The 23,323-nt window shown below is 29.8% G+C and overlaps 1 protein-coding gene across 5 annotated transcripts in view; it reads left to right on the top strand.

The window, feature by feature from the left end:
- Positions 1-23,323, top strand: part of LOC127069655 (one cut domain family member 2-like) — a 117,093-nt gene that overhangs the window by 14,132 nt on the left and 79,638 nt on the right. For 2 of the 5 annotated variants that reach the window (XM_051006878.1, XM_051006880.1), the window contains one exon: positions 6,711-6,818. The exons of 2 other annotated variants lie outside the window; for them this stretch is intronic. In XM_051006878.1, coding sequence (XP_050862835.1) covers positions 6,711-6,818 — 108 coding nt within the window. Of the gene's footprint in view, positions 1-3,302; positions 6,312-6,710; positions 6,819-23,323 lie in introns of those variants that run through there. One more of the 5 variants, XM_051006883.1, reaches the window with a different exon arrangement.

Here is a 23,323-nt window from a genome sequence, read left to right as displayed (position 1 = left end):
CACGTTATATTATTTTCGTAGATAAAGAGATCGTTTTGAAGAAAGAAAAAAATTTTTAATGCGTCTATTATCTTTAATGCAAACGACGAATTGTTTCGAAAGAACAAGGAGATAAAAATATAGAGGAGATAAAAAATTTTAATCGATTAGCGATTATTCAATTTTTTGATATATGTTATTTTTGAGGACGAAGAGATCAAAAAAAGATAAAGATAGAGATAGAGAGGAATAAAAAAGAAAAGAAAAGAAAAGAAAAGGGAAAAGGAAAAGGAAAGAAAAATGTTAATACGTTCCTGATCGTAAGTGCAAACGAACTCCTTCAAGTATACTTATTGCCATACGGGTCGAATTAAACTTCGGTTTAGATCGTTGATAAAGGAAAGGTGACACTGGAATGGAATGCTTCGTGATAAGACGCAATATTCTCTCTCTCTCTCTCTCTATCTCTTTCTTTCTCTCTCTGTCTCTCTTATTCCTTCATTATCTCTTTCTCTTTTTCTCTCTTTCGTTTCTTTCGTTCAGACGGTAACGTTACTCGTTGTTGTAAACATTATCGCGAATACGAAATAGTAGAAACAATAATTGTATCGAGTATAGTCCGTTTGAACACATCGTCGTCAACTGTAACTTTCTGTTAATCTTCCTGGTAACAAAAAAACGTGATAGCAGAGAAAGAAAGAATAACTCGTTAATAATTTGTACCTATTTTCTTCCTTTTTCGTTTGCTCGTTTGTTTGTTTGCTTGTTTGTGTGTTTGTTTATTTATTTGTTTGTTTGTTCGTTCGTTCGTTTTTTCTTTTTCTTTATTTTCTTTTTTCTTTTTTTCGCTTTTTCTTTTTTTTTTGTCTCGTTTCGTATTTGTTGCACGAAATCCGATGAAATGGTATCAAGAGATTAAAAGTTGGATTATTTTTCGACTATACGAGCGAACATTCACTTGGATATCTTTGAGAAACGAATAAATCGTATTTATGAATATATCCATATAAAACGAATATATTATATATGTATGTATATATATATATATGTAAGTATATATATATATATATGATGTATATATATACATACATACATACATATATATATATATATATATATATATATATATATATATATGATACTGTGGGATTTAACATATGCGTATATTTGATAGGCGCATTCTAATAAATATATTGGAAAACGTAGAATATATATATATGGAAATAAACGTTTGTATCAAATGTGTATATATGTACATATACATACATACATATATATATGTATATATGTATATATATTACATATCTATAAAAAAAAATATATAATGTACGTTTTGTAATTCCGTGTGGGTAATTGTTTTAACGAATACAGGATCTCGTGTATATGAATATTTTACGGATAGTATATCTTGCGAAAAAAATCTATTCAATTCGCGAGCACGTTTTGAAGAATAAATATGATATATTGATCAAAAGCTTCTATAATATCTTCGTATAAAACATATAGTAGTGGATATATACGTATACCTGCATATTTCAAATAGCGCAAGTAGTTTGCTCGTAAAGAATGGGAAATAAGTATATACGTATTAATAACTAGAAAATAACATCGTTTCATCTTAAAATTATCGTTAATATTTGATCGATAAAATTCATTGAGAAAAGAAAAAAAAAGGAAGAAAGGAAGAAAAGGAAAGGAAATAAAATAGAAATTTTCTAAAAAAATAAAAAGGCAGAAGAAAATAATTTTTATGTACGCACACTCGTATTATATATTATATATATATATATATATATATATATATATATATATATATATATTATATATATACAAATTAAAATCCTAAACCCTAAAAGAAAACAATTCCGTAGGCTGACTCATTCTGACGTAATCGTGCATACGTTAAATATATGTATTTATGTAAATACTTGAGCAAACACAAACATATACACGTTCACACCTTTGTAAATAGATACGTGAGCTACATAAAACGCGTATACACGCGAGTCCTTTCTCTCTGTCTCTCTTTCTCTTTCTGTTTCCCTTTCTCTGTGTCCTTTTCCTTCTCTTTCTCTTTCTCTTTCTATCCTTCTCTCGCATCCCTTCCGTTTCCTTCGCTATCTCTTTCGAGCTGTCTTTCCCTTACGTAGACACACAACAAACAAAACACACAGGTTTCTCTTTCTAACATGGAAACCGGTTCGCCATTTTTGATGTATACGCGTACGTGTGTACATGTCATTCTGTACTGTTACGTATGTACGTCTCTCTCTCTCTCTCTCTCTCTTTCTGTTTTTCTCCCTTCTATATTACTGGCACATACGTACCGACTGGTACGAAAAGGGGAGGATTCTTCGTGATAGAAGAATGAGAAGGAGTGAGAAAGAGAGAAAGAGAGAGAGAGAGAGAGAGAGAGAGAGAGAGAGAGAGAGAGACTACGTAAGAGTGACTTTACTGTGAGCTTTACCGTGACCGTTACTCGTAAAACAACCCTAAGCAAAAAGGTAAGAAAAATTGTACGAGTTCTCCGATCATCGAGCCATATACATACATACTTACAAAACATTCTTCGTTATTCCTTTTATTTCTTTGTTTCTTTTTTCTTTCTTATTGTTTTTATTTCGACCATTCCAATAATCTCCCCACACTCTTCGTTTCCGCCCAAACTCATCGAATCTCCTCAAATATTTAGATAAAACAAAGAACGTAGAAGTTTTATTTTTTCGAGAGAGCCGTTTTAAGGGCTCTTTCTTTCTTTTAATTTTTCTTAATTTTTTCTTTCTCTTATTCTTTGTTTTTCTGTACGTCGAGAGAATTGTCGACATTTTAGTTGATCGTTAGATATCGTTATTGTATATATATCTATGTATATATATGTGTATATACACACACATATATATATAGACACATACATACATATGTGCTGGTAGTTATGACTAAAGTGGACTATGTTAAAAAGAAAAAAAGATATAATCAGAAAAATTGATTTTACGATTTATTTTATATTGCAATTATTTATATTTTAATAATTTAGAAAAAGTTTGATCGATAGAGAGAGAGAGAGAGAGAGAGAGAGAGAGAGAGGGAGAGAGAGAGAGAGAGAGAGAGAGAGAGAGATTTAAAAATATACTGTTTAATAATTTTTGTGAATATTCGTATATCACTTCGTCTAGTTTATCTTTTTTTTTTTACAATAATTTTTACTCCGTGCGAATAACCGAGTGTTTACAAAGGAAAAATAAAAATATAAAGGAACATAAACATACAACGAATCTATTAAAGACATTACGTTTCGTTAACTTTGCATGAATATTTCCGTACAGTTTCAAAAGGTCAGAAAAAGATAAAAGTATCTTTATTGAGGAAGAAAAAGAAGAAGGAGAAGAAGAACATGAAGAAAAGGAAGAGGAAGAAGAAGAAGAAGAAGAAGAAGAAGAAGAAGAAGAAGAAAAAGAAGAAATATCTAGTATTGTTCTAAATTAAGTTAACGTGATTATAATCACAAAATGTAAGTGGTGAATATCGTTGCTTTATAACTTATCTCCCTTTTCATTTTTTTCATTTTTTTGTTGTTGTTGTAATAAAACTGATGGAATATTCTTCATTATGAGTAATTTTTTTATGAAGTATCTATGAAAAAAAAAAAAAAAAAAGAAGAAAAAGAGACGAAACACATATCTTCACACGATATATTCGTCGATAAAAATAATTGTACAAAAGATTTAGATGAATAACAATGAGTACATTGAGAAAATATTTTATTGTGCAAATGGAAAAATATTTTTTATTAAACGCAAACGTATGTAAATCACTAAATATGTATTTACGTTATGGAAGGGATAAAAATTTTTGTTTCACTTGAAATATTTTCTGTAATTTTTTTAACGATATTGACAAAATTTTATAGAAAAATATTTGAAGGGTAGAAGATATTTCAAGGTGACTTTCTTTTGTTTCTATCTTTTTTTCTTTTTCTTTTTTAATCGAACGTTATACTAAATCGCCTTGCTTTGTGATAACCGTTGTTGTTATCAGTCCACTTTCATAATTACTAGCACATTTTCAAGGCCATCGAAAAAGCTCTAATCCGATGCATTAATTTCATTTTTCAAGGACTATCACGAAGGAGATTTTTTATGTACATATGATATTTGTCGTTGCTATTTCTTTTCGTCCTTCATCGTCGAACTTATTCGACGTTCGATTGTCGTTTAAATTCTTTATCATCAAATTCATTATAAGAATCAAGGACGATTCAACAAATTTCAGAGTACGATAGTTAGGACGCTCGCATGATATACACACCCATATACTCACACATATATATTTAATATGTATGTATATATTGTTTTTCCCTCTCTTTCCGGATTATTTCGGAACTTCGTCCTCCTCGAAGATAATCATCATCGACGACGAATCTCTACACGGAAGATAATATATTAAATAATAACAAATAAATAAAAATATACCGACGAAAATGAAACGAGTAAAGGAAAAATAGTTTCGGAAATATTTCGTTCGTATTATTAAGGTAATATTTTCTTTCTAATCAGATATATTTGTTAGATAAATTTGCTAGATCCTAATTCGTTATGTCCATATTATTTGGACGATGATACCAACCAAACGGATAGACAAACGCACCAGTAAGATTCGTTCTTTCTTCTTCTTCTTTTTCTTCTTCTTCTGCTTCTTCTTCTTCTTCTTCTTCTTCTTCTATTTATTCTTCTTCTTATTCTCATTCTTAATCTTCTTCTTACTCTTCTTCTTACTCTTCTTATTCTTCTTATTCTTCTTTTCTTCTTTTCCCCTATTCTTCTTTTCAAGGTCAAATCGAATTTTAATAAAAATGCAACCCAGCGACGATGAATAAGATATTGAAAAAAAAAAGAAAAAAAAAAGAAAAATATTAAAACACGAGAAATGGAAAAAAACAACACATTAATAAATAAAATTGATAATTGATCCGAGAAAAAGGAAAAAGAAAAAGAAAAATAATTGCACGTGGAATGTCGACCTCACCATATTTATTTCGCTGCGATTGAACACTGAACCTTTGTATTCGTTACACAACGTTCTATTTTTTTATTCTCTCTTTCTTTTCTTTTCCTCTTTTTTCTTTTAATTCTTCTTTTCTTTCTTTCGTTTCGCTGTTATAAACCGACAAAGACGCACCTATTTTCTTCCCACGTTCGAAATTTTTTGCTTCGTATCAATCCAACGACATACTTTTCTACCCCTTCCCCTTCAACCCACCCCGCCCCATCTCCCCAACGAAAAAATAAAAAAGAAAAAGGATAAAAGAAAAAAAGAAGAACTTTTTAATCAATCAAGATACGTTTAAGCGCGATATTTAAAAAAAATTGCAATGAGACTTGTGATAGCGTCTTCGTTCTTTATTCTTAACAAATACACACACACGCATACACGTATGTATATACGTGTGTTAATATTTTTTACATTGTATTTTTCTCTTTTATTTTCTTGTTTTTTCTTTTTACTTTTCCTTATATTTTTTTACTTTCTCTCTCTCTCTCTTTCTCTTTCTCTCTCTCCTCCTCTCTCTTACTCGTGTTCGAAAGAGAGAAAAAATATTATATCATCGTTTTAAATATCGATAGAAATAGATAGACATAGATAGAGGGAGAGAGAGAGAGAGAGAGAGAGGGAGAGAGAGAAAGAGAAAGAGAGATAAATTACGCGGACGACGAAGGACGCTGTCACGAATCTAAAAAAATTTTAGTTTAACTTTTAGTTCTCGATCTCGGCAATGTTCGTCCGTCGTTTACACGTGCGTTAAAAATATTTATTATAGTTTTACATTGTGTGACAAACCCCTGTGTCTTTATGTTTTATGATTTCTTTCTTGACGCATTTCTTTCTTTTTGTTTTTTTTTTCTTGACCCAGCTTTGTCATTTCTTTTTCTTTGTCGCGACTATTCGTTCAATCTTAACGAAATATTCAACAACAACAATAACAACCACGACCACGACAAAATATTAAAAAGAGAAAAAAAAAAGAAAGAAAGAAAAATTGGGATATTGATGTAAGAGAAAGAAAAGTGAGAAGAAAATTAATTTATTCTTTACGATTAATTCTTTACGAATTTTTTCGTGTCCTCTCTCTCGAGGAGAGAGAGAGAGAGAGAGAGAGAAAGAGAAAATAAGAAAAGAAAATAAAAAGAAAAAAGAAAGGAAGAAAGAAAGAAAGACAAACCTCTGACCTTTTCGTAGTGGCTAATAGTTTTCGTTCGTTTCGTTCGAAATGAAAAATTTTCGAAAGATCGATCGAAGAAATTCATTGCGAGTATGAAAAGGATGAGGGTTAAAGATGAAGAAAGATAGAAAAGGAAAATGAGAGAGAGAGAGAGAGAGAGAGAGAGAGAGAGAGAGAGAGAGAGAGAGAGAGAGAGATAGAGAGAAAAAGAAAGAAAAAAAGAGAGAGAGAGAGAGAGAAAGAATGGGAGATGAGTAGAAAAAGAAAGAAATAGAAAAAGAAAGAAAAAAATATATATATGTGTGTGTATATATATATATATATATGTATGTATACACACACACATATATATATGTGTTTAGAGAGTGAGAGAGAGAGCGAGAGAGAGAGAGGGAGAGAGAAAGAAATTATAAAAAACAAAAGAGCGGGGTGATCGATCGCGCGTGAGGATCGACGATAAGAAAAGTGATGTGAAGTTTAAACGCAAGGTGTGTGTCTATCGGTTTGGTTTTAGCTCTGAGCAACTGCTCTGAAAGCGGGGGCGAACCGGAAGCCATGCTGGATATCCACCACCAAGGAAGCGGCATCGACATTCACCATCAACAGTTTCACAACTCCTATGGTAATATGAAGTTCATCATTATAATATTAAATATTATACATATAAAGTTTTTATATGCGTACAAGAGTTAATATTATCGTCGAGTTGAAAGTAAGTTGTCAGATCACTTACGGGGATATGAAATTATTTCAATAATGTGTGTCACCCATTTTTTCTTCTTTTTTTTTTTTTAAATCACGATAGCCCATATAATATATATATACATATATTTTAATCATTAAGAAATTTTCACGTTATTGTTTAGGAATTTATCATGCCGAGGAAAGTGTGATTCGATAAAGATATAAAACGTTTTAAATGTCGATTACGTATTTCGAAAATCTGAAACATTGTAGTCGGGTGTTCGCATTTTTAATACGATACGATGTCCAAAAAACATCTTTGATCGTATTCGATTTTATAAACATATATTTCGAACAATGGTCGTTAGGTTTCAAGGAGGAGAACAATTATTAATATTTCTTTTATAGTTATTTCGTAGAGAATGCTGTTGTCGAGATAGGGGAGTTATAATATTTTTTTTTGTTTTCTGCTTCTCTGTTTTTTTTCTTTTCTTTTTTTTTTTTTTACATAGAAATCGATATTTTAAGTTTAACAAATGTTGCAGAGAACATCAACACGAATCGAACGACGTTTTCGTCGATATTTCATCGAGTTATGGCGTCTTGAAGTTTGACAAATAGCGTAATGGCAATAATGCGATCAATTTTCTTGTAAGCATTTGATAATCGAATTTATAAATCAGTTTTTTTTTCTTGTTTATTTATTTAGTTATTTATTTTTGTTCAGACGTTACAATGATTTGGAGCTTTGATGCCCTTCAGCGTTCATAAAGAACATTGTTTGCGATTTGTTTGCTAACAGTTTGTTAAATTTCAAAGCGCCATAACTCGATGAAATATCGAGGAAAAGTTATACCGTGAGTGCTCGTTGGATTCGTATTGATATTCTCTACAACTTTTGTTAGGTTTAAAGTATCGATCTTCCTGTTAAAAAAATTATTATGACTTTCGTATCTCGATGACGAAATAATTGCGATACATATTAAATTGTTCTCTATGAAATATCTGCAATATACATATTGCATTTTCCATTTCAAAATGAATAGCAAATTACGTTTATGTTTGTTTATAAAAATAAAAAATAGTATCGGACATATTCGTATGATTTACAACAAGGCACTCTGTACATACGATAACAATTATCTAATATCTAAAATGACAAATATGCGAAGATATTTTTATTTTGTGTTCCTTTTCGTTTCTCCATTGCTTTAAATTTTCTACTATTTTGTATCTTTTTTTTTCATTTTTTTTTTCAATATACAGGACGAGATATTAATTTAATTCGTTTAAAATTATCTGTCTTATTTTCATTGATAAGGACGAAACGTTTTGTAAAAAGTAGTAAACGTTAAATTACAGTTAGAAACAATATTTTTTTCCTTCGCTAAAACCAAACATAGAGATGATTACGAGGTCGTTCTAATTGAAAAGAAAAAAAAAAAAAAAAGAAAATGGAATAGCATATTTCAATCACAGTTCGTTAAAAATTCCTTTCGACCAGTGATTAATCGCCATTAGCATAAAAAAATGTGACATCTCACGTAGAAAAAATTGAAATTGCCTCTTAATCACCGCTCATTCTCTCCCTTATCTTCTAATCCCCAATTTTTCCGGTGGTTTTATCTAAGAAAATAATTAGCTCGTTGTTCCATTGCGTTCCATTTTGTACGTGGCACAATTTTGATCTACAACATTTTGTTATATCAATGAAAATAATTTTAAAAGGGAAATAATTTCTATGTGAAACTCGAAGGAGAAATTAATGTCTTTCCTTTCTGTATATCATGACGTTAACGTTTATAATATTTATGTTCAAAAGTTAGTTCTTTTATAATTTTTTCTTTTTGAAACTATATATACATATATAAAGTCGTAATTATATATGCGTAGATCATTTTCTTCGACGATCAAATTGATCAGAAAACATTCAGGCGTTATCCTTCTCCATTATTCGTTTTCTCTATGCAAATGAGATTTGCAAGGAATAATTTTGCTTCAGATTTCTTTCCTTTTTTCTTTGTTCTTTTTTTTCTCTTTCTTCTTTTTCCTCATTCTCGTCACTCCAAAGGACATTATTTCTCTTCTCTCGATCGGAAAAGTCACGAGAAAAGATATTCCTCTAAGATATTCTATTTCACTACTTTTTCACATAGTTACTCACTGAAATCATTTAAAACGAAGAAATTTTTTTTTATTTAGAACGATAATATAAAAATATTCAATCTCATGGAAACTGAATGTTAATCATTAAGCAATAGTTTTGCTTTAGAATGGAAAGGGAGGATTGTGGTAATCAATCAGATCAATGGTGAAGAACAGTTTCAAATCTATCTCTCATATTGATTATCTCGTTAATGAGAAACAAAGACAAATAAAACAATTTCTCCAATATAATAACAATAAATATCATAACAATAAATTAAAATTAGTTTGATTAATATAGTATATGTGTGTGTGTGTATATATATATAAATATATGCAGATGTATATATTTAATATTGTCTATGTATACGTGTTCGTTGTGAACACGTATCTAATATTAGAATTTCAATTTTGGCGAACTGCAAAACAATGGTTGTTCCTCATCATTGAATTAGATAATTCCTATTATCTTTCGGGAGAATCGAATTAATTGATACAATCGAGCTGATACTTTATAGAAACGTTTCTTAGTATTGTATTATAATATTATATCTTTAAAAAATATTTTTTAATTAGAAATAAATAGAAATAAGTAGAAATAGTTCTTCAATTTTTTTGTTTTTTATATAGAATCATATATGAAATACGTTGTTATTTTGTGTTATTAATCAAATCATGACGTGTTAATATAAATAGAGGCAATGAGTTTTCTTACAATACATCTTTCAACGTAATAGGGTAAACAAAAATATCGTAAATTTATCATGAATAAATTATATCTAATAAAAGAGCATTACGAGATTTTTCGCACGATTATTTGTTAATACTTAAAATAGTTTTAATGGACGTTTTATCAAAAATATTTCGATGTTACTTTCGACAATTATTCGATATATATTCACATAATTGTTGAAATTACAAATCCTTGATAGATTTTTTCTCAAAAATTTTTTGATTCGTCGAAAGAAAGGATGTTTTTTATTCTCTCTCTCTCTGTCTCTCTCTCTCTCCCTCTCTCACTCTCTCTTTTCCTCTTTTATCTGTTGCACATATCACGGAATAAATGGGACACAGATACCTTGTTTTTTTTCTATTTTTTTCTTTCTTTTTTTTTCTTTTTTTTTTAACGAAGCTTTAAATCCGAAAATACAAAGGCGTAAGATCGTTGTGCGTGGGAAAAAATTTCATAGAGAAAAATCTATGACGTTTCTGATTTAGCGAAGTTAATAAGCTCTGTATCTTGCTGAGAAAATCATATTGTGAATAATTTAGCTTGGTAATAAGGAGGTTGATCGACGTAAAAAAGAAGAAGGGAAAGAAATAACTCGTAATTTCGTTGATCGTATTACATAGGAAACATTGTTGTGTTACATATGGTTTGATCAATAGAAATAATTTTTCAAATTATTTATTACGATACACCATGGATCTATTATGACGTATAACCGATCAAAGTTGTTTACTCGATTATGATATGTCCCGTAGATCTCATTTTTTTTCTTTTTCTTTTTCTTATCTTATTATATTATATTTTATTTTATTTTTAGACATATGACTATGACTGTAAGAAACGTCGTAATAGATACTAAGATATAAAGAAAAAAACATGTTAATTCGTTCGTCACGCGTTTTGGATTTCCATTCAAGTTTTTATTTCTTTAAAAAATAAAAGGAAAAAAAATGTTTTTTTATATCTTAAGAGATACTTTCAGAGATATATATGTATGAGAAAATTCGATTTAATTTTTAATCGATCCCTGTTCTTTTTCAAATCCTATAATTCAGATTTCGAATGGATTTTTTTTCCTTTTTCTTTTTTTTTTTTTAAAGGAGAAATAAAAATTATGCGTCGGTCCTTCATATCTCTTTCATGAATTTTCATTTCTTTTTTTCTTTCTTTCCTTCTTTCTTCCTTTTTTCTTTTCATTTTTCTTTCTTTCTTTCTTTCTTTCTTTTTTTTTTTTGATAGATGAACATACGTTCGTCGAGATGGAACTAACGCATAGAGATAGTTAAAAAATAAAAAAAAAAAAAGAAAAAAGGAAATGGAAGCCCAGAAATAAAGAAAGATAGTGAACGAACGTAGCGAGTTTTTCTTTTGTAATATCTTTTCATACAAAAAAAAAGTAAAAAGAAAAAAATATGTTTCTCGATATATGCACTTGTTTTACGTGTATTGATAAATAAGGAAAGAATTTTTTTGTGATGTAAAAATGATTTGAACACGAAGAATTGAAAGTAATGTTACGAAATTCTTCGAATTTTTCTTCCGATAGCTTCATATTATTATTTTATATCGATTGTTTTTATGTCCTTTGCTTATTAGTTCGTCGAATAAAAAAGAAAATTATCAACTCGCAAATCAAGTCTACTATCTTGCGATTTATTGATTCGTAAGCGCATCAATTTCAATTCTACTTCACTCTCTCTCTCTTACACCCTTTTTTTTGTGTCGACGTTAGTCAGGAATAAAAATAATTTTTTTCGTACGTAAAAAATAAAAAAAGAATCAACTTACATCATTTAATTTTCTCTATTCAATTATTTTTATTTTCAAGTGAAGCAATAATAAAGACATATAGAAGGATTGATTTATACCATTTGATTTTTCTCTTTCGTTATTAATTTTTTTTTCTATTTAATTATTTCAACACAAAAGTCACGAGTCAACAAAGAATAAAAATAAATCATTTCAACTCGTATTTCTTTTTCTTCTTATATTGAATTTTTTTCTATCGATTTCTTTTTTCCCTTTTTCTTTACTTTCTTTTTCTTTTTTCATTTTTTTTAATTCAATTTAATTTAATTTCAAGTGTCAAGCAATAAAAAAAGTAAAAAGAAAGAAATATTACGAAGATACGCGCATATTTCTTGTCTTAACATTTCTTTTGTTATTATTATTATTATTTATATATAAATTTTTTTAAAATAATTTATTATTTCTTGTCGTTTAATTCTTTTTATTTAATTATTATAACGCTGATATCAAACAACGAAAGATATATAATAAAAAGATCGACTTATATTTCTCATATGTATTCTTTTATTTAATATCTCTCATATAACTTTTTTTTAACATTTAATTATTATACGTAATCAATAATATGGGTATCTCTTTCTGAAAAATAATGAAACAAATATTAGTAAAATAAATGATAGATTATACATAAAAAAAGTCAAAGATAAGAATTCAAGATAATAATTCTAAGAAATAGTAATCATCCTGAACGATTAATCGAATAAGATGTTAGAATTTTTCTATATACTAACTTCCATTTATTTCACGCTAAAGTTTTATTCAGAATTAATTGTTAAATTAATTAAATTATTTCTCGATAAAGCAACAAGAAAGGAAAATAAAAACGATCGACGCATTTTTCATTTCTTTTCTTATCTAATTTCTTCTATTTAATTAATACACGCGTAAAGCAGACAAAAAAGATATAAAATAAAAGTATCGTCTTATATTTCTTCTGCTCTCGTATTTAATTGCTTTTGTATAATTTTTTTTCACGTTTAATTATTATAACATCCAGCTGAAGTAACAAAACATAAAAATAAAACGATCGATATATATCCTAAAAAAAGAAAAAGAAAAGAATATAACGAAATAAATATTACATTTACATTGAATTGAATACTTTTTTAATCGCAATTATTTATTAAATCATTAATTTATTTCTTATATATTAACAATAATCTTTTCTTCAATGATTGAAAATATTAATGATATGAAACATATATTGATCAGATAAGAAAAAAAAAAAAGAAAATAAATAAAAGAGATCTTAAACGAAATTAATTATAAAAATTAATAAACTATTTTCTCTTCTCTCTTTATATTTGTTCCATTTAAACAATACAACAGAAAATATAAAATAGAAAGATCGTCTTATATTTCTCATAATTCTCATATTTAATTACACGCATATATATAAACATATATGCGATGTACGTACATATGTATTTTTTTTTTTTTTACATATTATAACATCGTAGTGAAGCAACGAAGAGAAAAGAAAGAGAAAAGAAAAAAGAAAACATATACAAAAGTAAAAAAAAAAAAAAAAAGAAGAAGAAGAAAAAGAACGAAAGGAAAGAAAAATGAAAAAGATCGGCTTACATAAGTCCCCTTTACATTTCTCCCTTTTAATTTTCTTTATTTAATTATTCTAATCTAAACTAAAGTCCCTAGAGTACGAATAAAGCATAGCATCGTTAATACACGTAGAATCACTTGAGTTCCGTAGTTAGATCTCCTTGAGATCGAAGGTTGTGTTTCAAGGTGTGCGGAGAAGAGAACCAACTCTCGTTCCTTTCTCGAAGGCACCATTTCCAATCTCTTCACTCGATGACTAGAAGGAGCTTTCTACGTTTGTGTATTTATGTATGTATGTGTGTGCGTGTGTATATAATGTGCGTATATGTGCGCTAGACCAAACTTTAATTAGGTGCTCTTCTATGTTGCACAGCTTGAGATGACGCTCTTCCATACACAAATACGCACAGTTCTATATATATAAACACATATACATATAAACAATATATATATATATATATATATAAATTCTTATATATGGTATGTGTGCATATGTATATATACATATGTCTGTATAGGAGTTTCTATCTATACGATATTGCTGTAGTTTGGAGCCAATGAAAATGGACATTGGATAGAAGGTATATGCGTGGTTGAAGGAAGAAGGAAGGTGGTATTAAAAAGACTTTTACAAACGAGTAGAAAATAGGAAGAGCTATATATATATATATATATATATATATATATATATATATAGTTATGTATGTATATACAGTAAGAAACTTTGCTAACGTCGAAAAGAGACGAACGTTTGCCTGCAACGAACGCGACTCGCATGATTCTAGTCAAGAAAAAGCGAGACTAGAAAGAGATAGATGGATAGAGAGAAAGAGAGAAAGAAAGAGAGAGAGAGAGAGAGAGAAGGGGAACTGGCTAGGGGAAGAGCACGACTTTTGTACACGTCAGATTGAAATTTAGCGTGGGATTTCAATGAGTCCCCGAAGTAGTAGCGAGATTACCTTCAGGCTGATACTACTTCGACGTATGTGTATGTACAACTCCGTTTCAATGGATACCGTTCGACTTAGGGTCTCGGATAGAGTTCATCTTTTTTCATTCTTCTCTTTCTTCGTAGATTCCCGAACCTCTCCCGTACCTTAACGTCCAACGAATCTATTAGTTGGTCGATAGAGTGCGACGACGTATTCCGAAAAAACGAATTCATCTGCTTGCTTGCTTGCTGGTTTGTTTGTTGTACCGGTTCTTTTTTTATTATTCTTGAGATTTTTTTCTTCTTTTCTTCTTCTTTTTTCTTTGTTTTTTATTTTATTTACATACTACAAATTTTCATAGGTACATATATATATATATACATATAGGATATTAGTTTGAATAAATAAAATTGAATAGTTAAGGTAGTTCCTTGATAGTTTATATTTTATGCAGAGATATAAATATATATATATATATATATATATATATATATATATATATTTCTTTTCCATAAAATAAATATAAAAAATTTATATAGGTATCTACATGCATAGGTACGAAATTTGATAATAGTGAATATATCTTTTCATATGAAATATTATCAGTAAGATTAACGAGATATGATTTAGATGATCGATGCGTATTTGTCATCTCTTTCCTACTAACGTTTATAACGATATTAGACGTATGTCGAGAAAGAAAAAAAAAATTGTCTAGAACGAGAGAGAAAGAGAAAGAAAGAGAAATAGAGAGAGAAAGAAAAACAAAGAGAAAGAGAGAGAAAGAGAGAGTAGTGATAGGAGGGAGAGAAAAAAATCTAGTCGCTTCTAAAACGTGAGAAACGGCATAGGGGCAACTAAAAAAGAAGTTCCGTAAAGGGGTTCGGTTTTTCCACCTAATAAGATCAATTTTTCGATAATGAAGTCTTGTTCTCTTTCGAAAGTGGGGGTTGTTGGGAGTGTTGGGAGGGAGAGTGATAGGGAGAGAAGAAGATGGCAATAGTCTTGTTGGTTAGTTGGTTGAAAGCACAGGAGGCAAAGGCACTAAGGGGTGGAAATAGTTTCGTCGACATGGAAGACGATAAAAAAAAAAAAGAAAAGAAAAAGAAAAAAAGGTACTAGAATCTTCGGATTCAGGGAATAGTTCGTAGAATCTTTAGCAAAAGGGATGCGAAGGGGCATGGTATGGGGTGGGCCGAGTGTGTGCCTTTTAAAATCCATTGGAAAGTCGTTAATGTCTTTAAAGCGTCTTCGTGTTTTCTAGATGTCCGATTTCTTAGACGAATAAAACTTTCCGATGTTTAAAGTGAAAAACCAATTGGCGAGCATGCGAATAAAGTTGAACGTTATTCAATTTTCGATTGCAGGGTAATTTAGTAAATTAGACAAAGGCAGAAAAAGTGAGATTTATCTTGGATATTTGTTGTTTTATCATTATTATTATATAAAAAAGAAGTAAATCGTTGATCTCTTTCGATTTTATATTCTAGTTATTTTATAATATATAAATTTAATATTAAGGAAACATTAATTAAATGAAAATTCTTCAAATCGTTGCAAATATCGAAAGTAATGAAAATTGATAAGATAATTTAAGGGTCGTTTCTTATCAAAAATTTTTTCACAGAAAATTCTTCTACTCTCGTAACTATTATTTAAGATTTACATACACAAACTCGATATATATATATATATACACACACACACACATCTCTTTTCTCTTTTAAATTATATTTTTAGTAAGCTTTGCTTTTTTTCCCTTTTTAGCTCTTGCTTCGTTTCATATTCCAAACTATTTTAAAAGAATAAAAATTAACGATTAAATTCTTTGAAATATCTATAATAATATTAATAATATTAAAAAAAAAAAAAAATAATTAACTCATTGTCGGCAACAAAATTTTGTTCATAGAAAAACATCGATAGGATTTTTTAACCCTCGCGACCATAACTTTTATACATCGTTCGAAAGAAAAGCATCGGCACGTAAAGCGAGAGAGAAACGTTGTCGTTTTATCTTTTTTTTTTTCTGCTTTCTTTCCTTCTTTCTTTCTTTCTTTCTTTCTTTCTTTGTTGTCGTACGGTCGGTCGACGATGTGTTTCTGTTTCTTCGTAAAAGTCGTCTCGAGCTTTGACTATCGTCCTGACCCAGTAAATAAATGCGCTGGAAATATTCGGTGGTATCATTCACCGAAAGAACCTCTGGATTTTCACTGGATCGTTTCAGGATTTTCCACGTGTCGAGAATAGATTTAACTTAAATCATCTATTTGTCGAATTGAAGACACTTTTGTAAATTGTATATTTTATGTTCGTCGAAATGACGCGTTACGAAACTCGATTGATTGGGATCTTTTGCTTTTCTTCTTCTTTCCTTTCTTGTTATTTCGTTTTATATTTTTTATTTCTTCTATTAATTTCCTCGGCACAATTCCGTTCGTGTAAGTAATTCTTTTCTTCGTCGATAAAACGAAGCCATAGAAAATATGATACATCGTTAGAAAATTTCAATAATAAATTTCTTACGATTTGTTGTATCTTCAACGAAATAAATCAATCGTTAATATTAGAAAATTAATAATAAACACAAATTTTTCTTTACGAAAATAATTAATTAATCGCGAGATATTTACGTACTAACATCGATTCGCAGAATAATAAAACAAAGATTGAAAACAAAGAAACGAAAGAAGAAAAAGAGAAAAAGAAGAAAACTCCGTTTACACATTTCGAAGTCATTAAAAATGTATTTCGAAAGATTCAAAATAATTTTAATATTTCTTCAATCTTATCGATAAATAATGTACGATAAAGAATGGGAAAAAGCTCGTAGTATTTGTGTTCGATGATAGCGTTAATTGTTATGCAAGGAAAAGTTCGATTTTATCGGGATCAATGTTGGAGCACGTGACCGGGGTTAAAAGCAAACGACCGCTTCGATTCATTGACCGAATTAACGGATCGTTGAATCGAATCCGATTCACGGATTTCCACCTTTTCTATCTCTCTCTCTTTCTCTTTCTGTCTTTCTCTATCCAGTTAGACGATCTCATTTCGTCTCGTCTCGTCTCGTTCATACGAACGTTCCTCAATGATGATGTTTCCTGTGTATGATACGCTTCTCATTTTATATTTCTTAATTATAAGCACCGAATATTTTATAAATGGAATCTCAGAAACGTTATATTTAATGGGAAACGTCATATCATTTACATATTCTTTTTTTCTTTTTCTTTTCTCTTTTTTCTTTTTCCTTCTTTCGTTTCTCTCTCTCTTTTTTTTTTATTCGCGAGTTTCTCAAAGTGTCAAACAAATAAGAAAAGAAAAAAAAGGAGGAAGAAAAAGAAAAGAAAACAAAGATTATTTACGGGTATTAAAGAAGAATTAAAAATTTCATTTAGATTTTCTTTATATACTAATATTTTACCCGTCTTTCTCGATGAAGCGATTCACTATTTTATTATTATACCTTAGGGGATATAACATTTTGATCGGTTAATTCGATTTATCGGTCTTGGATTATTCAATAGAGTTGAAGATTTTTCAAGACGATTGTCGTCCTGCCCCTCTTTTGGTTAGATATAACCAACGAGCATATCGATAATTTATCAAGAGTCAAATGTCGATCGTTTCGAATGGTTATGCATGATTGGGGAGACGCATTAAAAAATATATAGATAAGATGAAGAATAGATAAGATTCTGTTCAAAGTATTGGTATATAGAAGAAACCCGTTCGATATCATTCGATTACGATTTCTCGAATTAAACTCTATCGTTAACGGAAATGGGGTCGAATAGTCGATTATTCGATTGACCAAAATGAACGCGAGCATTTTTCCTTTACAACTTGATATAGCCATTTTGACAATCCTGACGTTTCACATCGGATTTATCGCCAATGCTTTTCGTATAAATCCAGATAATTCGCGAACACTCGACAGATATACTTTGAAAATATCGCATCACGATTTACATGGGATATAAAATTCGTAATAATAATAATAATAATAATAATAATAATAATAATAATAATAATAATAATTTTCTTCAAAATCATAGATTTTCATTTATATTTATTAGGTAATAAAATAAAAAAATTATTATTGCAAGATCGTGTAATATATAATTTAATTTTTATTCGAATCTTTATGAAACGAAAATGATCCAGACGTGAAATCTATAATATAATCGTTTTATGATCTCAATAGGAATTATATGTAACAAATATTATAACTATTTTCAAATATGTACCAACAATGTCGAAACTATGAAAACCTATTAACTATCCAATTTAAAAAGTTCAAATATCAAAAATAGAGATGTACGAGCGTGTAACATCAAAGTTACATTGTATCGTATTATAGATCGTTAAAAAACGATATGTGCATAGTTGAAAAATTTAATAGTTATAATAATCATAATAGTTTTCGTAGAATTTATATATATATATGTGTGTGTGTGTGTGTGTGTGTGTAAAATTAAATTTAAAATTTTAAATGTAGAATTTTAGATTTAATAAGAAAGAAGTAATTGGCCAAGCGTAACACACAATTTTCGTTGGAATCCAAAGAAAAATGATATTAACTTGATGAAATTTAGTTAGTCATAATCATGCTATAATATATACCCATTGTCAGTATCAAATATTAACCCTTAGAATAAGAATTAACAGAGTTAATACCGTTAAAACAATTAACTATATGAACTAAAGATTTCAAACTATAAAAATACCGTATGTTTAACTTCGAAGTTACATGGTATTACAGAAGATTAAAAATCGAATGTGCACAGCTTCGTCAATTTATAAGCTCCATCGCTCATACGTCGTTTGCTCATGTTAATTATGATGTCGGATTTTAAATAATTCTATCAAATGAGTTTAGTCAGAAAGAGAAAGATAGAGATAAAAATAGAGATAAAGAAACAAAAAGGGAGAGAGAGAGAGAGAGAGAGAAAGAGAGAAAGAGTATATAAAAAGTTTAACTCAGAAAAAATCTTTAATATAAATCTGAAAAATTCGTTATCTCTCAAGGATATCAAAGAGTTAACGTTCGATGTCAGTAGGTATCGCATTATAACCGAGGTGCAATTTAACGAGGAGAAAGAGGACATAGTCAATCCTCTCTCTCTCTCTCTCGTTCTATGTATATATATATATATATATATATATATATATATATATATATATATATATATATATATATATATATATGTCTACCTAGTACCTCTGTCGTCCTTATACTCGTGTAACGCAAGCTGCAAAAGGGTGGGTAGGTGGACTAGGATAGGAGTAGGGGTTAGAAGTGGGGGTAAGAGGAGGATGAGCAGGAGGAGTAGGAGAGGGAGAGGGAGTAGTAAGGGAGTCAAGTAGCTGCGAGCCTTTGTAACAGCGTGGTGTACCATGTATGTAACGAGTTTCCAATAATGGCCTCAGCTGCGTCTCGCCATTGGCTTTAGGTTTGGCTACGGTGCTTGCCATTGCTGTTGTGTCATTGCTGTTGCTATTGTTGTTCCTAGTGACGAACACGGGCAACGGTTATCGTTAGGATTTCTCGTCTTCTCTACTTCATCTTTCCTGTTTCCTTCCTTCCTTCCTTCCTTCCTTCCTTCCTTCCGTTTTTCTTTCCTCTTTTTCTTTTTTCTTCTTTTTTTTCTATTTTTTTTTTTTTTTACTATCATGTCCTTTACCTCTTCGACTTTTTATACCGTTATTTGCATTGACTCCATCTGTTGTTGCTCTGCGTTATATTTCTCTGCTTTGTGAGTGCGCAGATACTTATTTTCCATAGACTCAATTTTTTCCTTCCTGATGCACTTCTATCTTTAGATCGGACGGATCGAACAACGTTTCAATTTTGTCAGATGATTTTTCTCAATATTTCAGATAGTCTATGCTTCATTTCTTTTTGTCGTTTTTTTCTTCTTTGTTTTTCTTTGTTATTTTTTGTTTTTTCTTTCTCTTTTTTCACAAGTTGTTATTCTTATAGCGACATCTTGATTCAAGAAAGTGCTTGCAACTGCAGTTGCTTTCTTTTCTTTTCCTTTTTTTTTCGGGGAAGAGATTTTGTCTCTCTCAGTATGATTCTTAGAAAATATATAAGTAATTCTCTTTATTTTATTATCTCGTTGAAACTAATACCTGACTTGTTATTTTTATAATAATTTTTTTGATCGCAGAAAGTATTTACAACTACAGTCATTTATCTTCTTTTCGAAATTTCTTTAATAAGAATCCTAGGAAATAATAGGAAATAAATAATCCTCTCTTTCTTTCTCTCTCTCTCTCTCTCTTCGTTACTTTTATAGTGATTTATTTGCTTCTGAAAATGGTTCCGACTGTAGTTATTTTTTCTTTTTTTTTCTCAGTACAAATATTAGAAGATAAATAATCCTCTTTTGTTTCTTCTTTATGTTTTTTTTTCTTTGCTCGGACTAACCTTGTTATTTCCAGAGCGATTTTTTGGTTCCCAAAAGAAAAAAAATAATAATTACAACTGCGTTTCCTTATTCCTTTTTTCTTTTCTTTTCTTTCTTCGTCGAAATTTCTACTTCAATAAGAATCTCGAAATATAAAAATAATTTTCTTTCTTTCTTTCTTTCTTTCTTTCCTCTTCTTTTTTTCTTTTTGCTTCTCTCTCACTCGTTTAGACTTCTAATAAATAGTTCTAAATTATCCAAGTGCATCTGTAAGCGTAGCTCAAAGTTAAGTAGTTTGGTTCGTTTAAAATCGTTCCTCGGTCCATCAAACGTTCGTACTAACTTTCACGAGAAAATTTACGATGAACTTTCCCGTAATCTCAACGACTTTTCCAAAAGAAAATTATTCCGAGGGTTACCAGGTAGTCCTTATATGCACGCGATCGATGTCACTTTCCACGAAATTAGGTGAGTCGTTTAACTCCCTCGAATCCCTAGTGGAGCCGTTAGTAACCGAACGTATGTATGTTGCCTTTACTCGTATATGTATGTATGTGAAAGGACTTTGAGTTTGCAGGACTACGAGGACGGACAAGTCCCGTGGGTCCAAAGAGAAACTACAAGCGAAATTACGATCTTTCCTTTAGGAAATCGTTCAAGACAGATCTATAGATCGGTTGGATCGTTTATCGGCGAATAGGGATTTCATTCCTCCATGAATTATTTCTTAAAGTATTTTCAAACTTGATATAAGAAGGCCCGTTTAATTGTTTTTAATAAAGATTGAGATTATTACGAATTTTATTATCTTTTTTCAGATGAACTTTTCCTTTTTTCTTTTTCCTTTTATTTTGCTTTTTTTTCTCTTTCTTTTTCTTTTCTTTTCTTTTTTTCTTCTGTTAATTTTGTTCCAACCCGATATAAGAACGATTATTCTAATTGTTTTAATAAAGATTAAGGTTAATAGGATTTATCATTTCTTAATGTATTATTCCTTAAAGTATTTTAAAACTTTTGGTTCAACTATTTTTATATAGATTAAAATTAAATTTCTCAATGAACTTCCTTTTTTTTCTTTTCTTTTCTCTCTCTCTTTCTCTCTCTCTCTCTCTCTCTATCTCTCCCTCCCTCTCTCTCCTTTTTTGTCCTTTCTTTGCGTTAGTTTTGTCAAGCTCGAGGTAGAAAAGATTATTCAATTAATTTGATAGAAATTATGGTGAAATTAAAGTTTATCTTTTCGTTGTAACGAAAAAAGCTTTAGTAATTGACGTTATTAACACTTTGTTTCCTTTTTGCTTTTTTGAATCATGCTATTACGTTCTCTCAAAACGAAAATCTCTATTTTATAAAAGTAGAAAATTCAAAATGATGGCTTTTATATATATATATATAACTGTTACATATCGTTTCAATACATAAACAAAAATTACTCCCAGTTAAATTAAAAATTACTTCCAGTTAGATTATAGATATAGATCGAATCATTATATAGAACAATAACAAAAGTAATATTTATCATCTTTCGCGGATGTTCATATCAGTATATATACATATATAACCTGTTGAAAGTTTTAGATGATACACAAATCAAAATCGGATTTTACTCGTAACGAAACGAGAGAACGAGAGAGAGAGAGAGAAAGAGAGACAGAGGGTGCCAGCGAGAGAGAATTTTCCAAAAACAGAAAAAAAGGAAGATAAATCGGGGGAAAAAAAAGAAAAATAAAATGACGAAGAAATAAAAAGTGATGAAGAAAGAAAGAAAGAAAGTAAAAATAAAAAAGAAAGAAACAAGAGAAAAATAAAAAAAACAGAAAGACCGCGAGGACAAAAAAAAAAAAGTAAAGCAAAACAGGACGAAACAAAACCGCAAAAAAAAAAAAAAGAAAGAAAAGGTACGCAAAAATTCACTCGAACTTTATAGAAGCACCGAGAATGATGCGTCACTCGCCCACGCAACGAGCTGTCCGTGAATCATCGACAGGACAATGTAGATCGCAACCCTTTGCCATCGGCCCATCCCCACCCCTTTTCGATCTGCTAACTCGGACATTGCCGAGGTCACGTGACGCGCGATGTTTCATTTCGAGATATATATATATATATATATATATATATATATATATATATATACACATGTACATATATATATACATATCAGATAGATACATATATATATATACCCACACACACAAATGCACATACATTCACACACACCTTTAATATATAAATGTATGTATGTACATATGAGTGTGTATATTTGTGTATGTATATACGTGTGTGGGTATATATATATATACACGTAGATATGTTGTCATCGACGAAAGGGTCGCGCCTACTCCAATCTCCACATCGGTTGGCCACTGCCTTTAGGAGGGCTGATAGCGCTCATATTCTGCTGATTGCCATTCGGTGATCCGCGATTAATTTACTGCGTAAACGCGCGTGAAACTGGATGAGCTGTTAATTAGTGGCGTTTAATAGGACTTCTCCATCCCCTCTCCATCCTACTTTCTCTCTCCTCCTCTTTCTCTTCTTCTCTCTTTCTCTTTTTGTCTTTATCTTTGTCTTTGTCTTTGTCTTTCTTATCAGTGAAAATCTATTTTTGTTGTAACATCGTTTAGCTTGAATTCGTATTAATTTCTATGACCAAGTATTTTGATCTACGTGCACTACTAGATCTTTCAGTAAATTATTATTTCATCGTAGATTTTAATCAACGATTTTTCATTTAACTCGGCTCCTTTGATAGATCTTTGAATATGAGGATTGATGGATCTTTTTTATCGAGTTTCGAAATAAGATACATTGTTTCTCCTTGTGGCGATTATTTTTTCTTTCTTTTTTT

Source organism: Vespula vulgaris, chromosome 16, assembly GCF_905475345.1.
Source record: "Vespula vulgaris chromosome 16, iyVesVulg1.1, whole genome shotgun sequence".
NCBI classification, from domain to species: domain Eukaryota; kingdom Metazoa; phylum Arthropoda; class Insecta; order Hymenoptera; family Vespidae; genus Vespula; species Vespula vulgaris.
The sequence above is the reverse complement of the archived record's forward strand: the minus strand, read 5'-3'. Positions and strand labels throughout refer to the sequence as shown.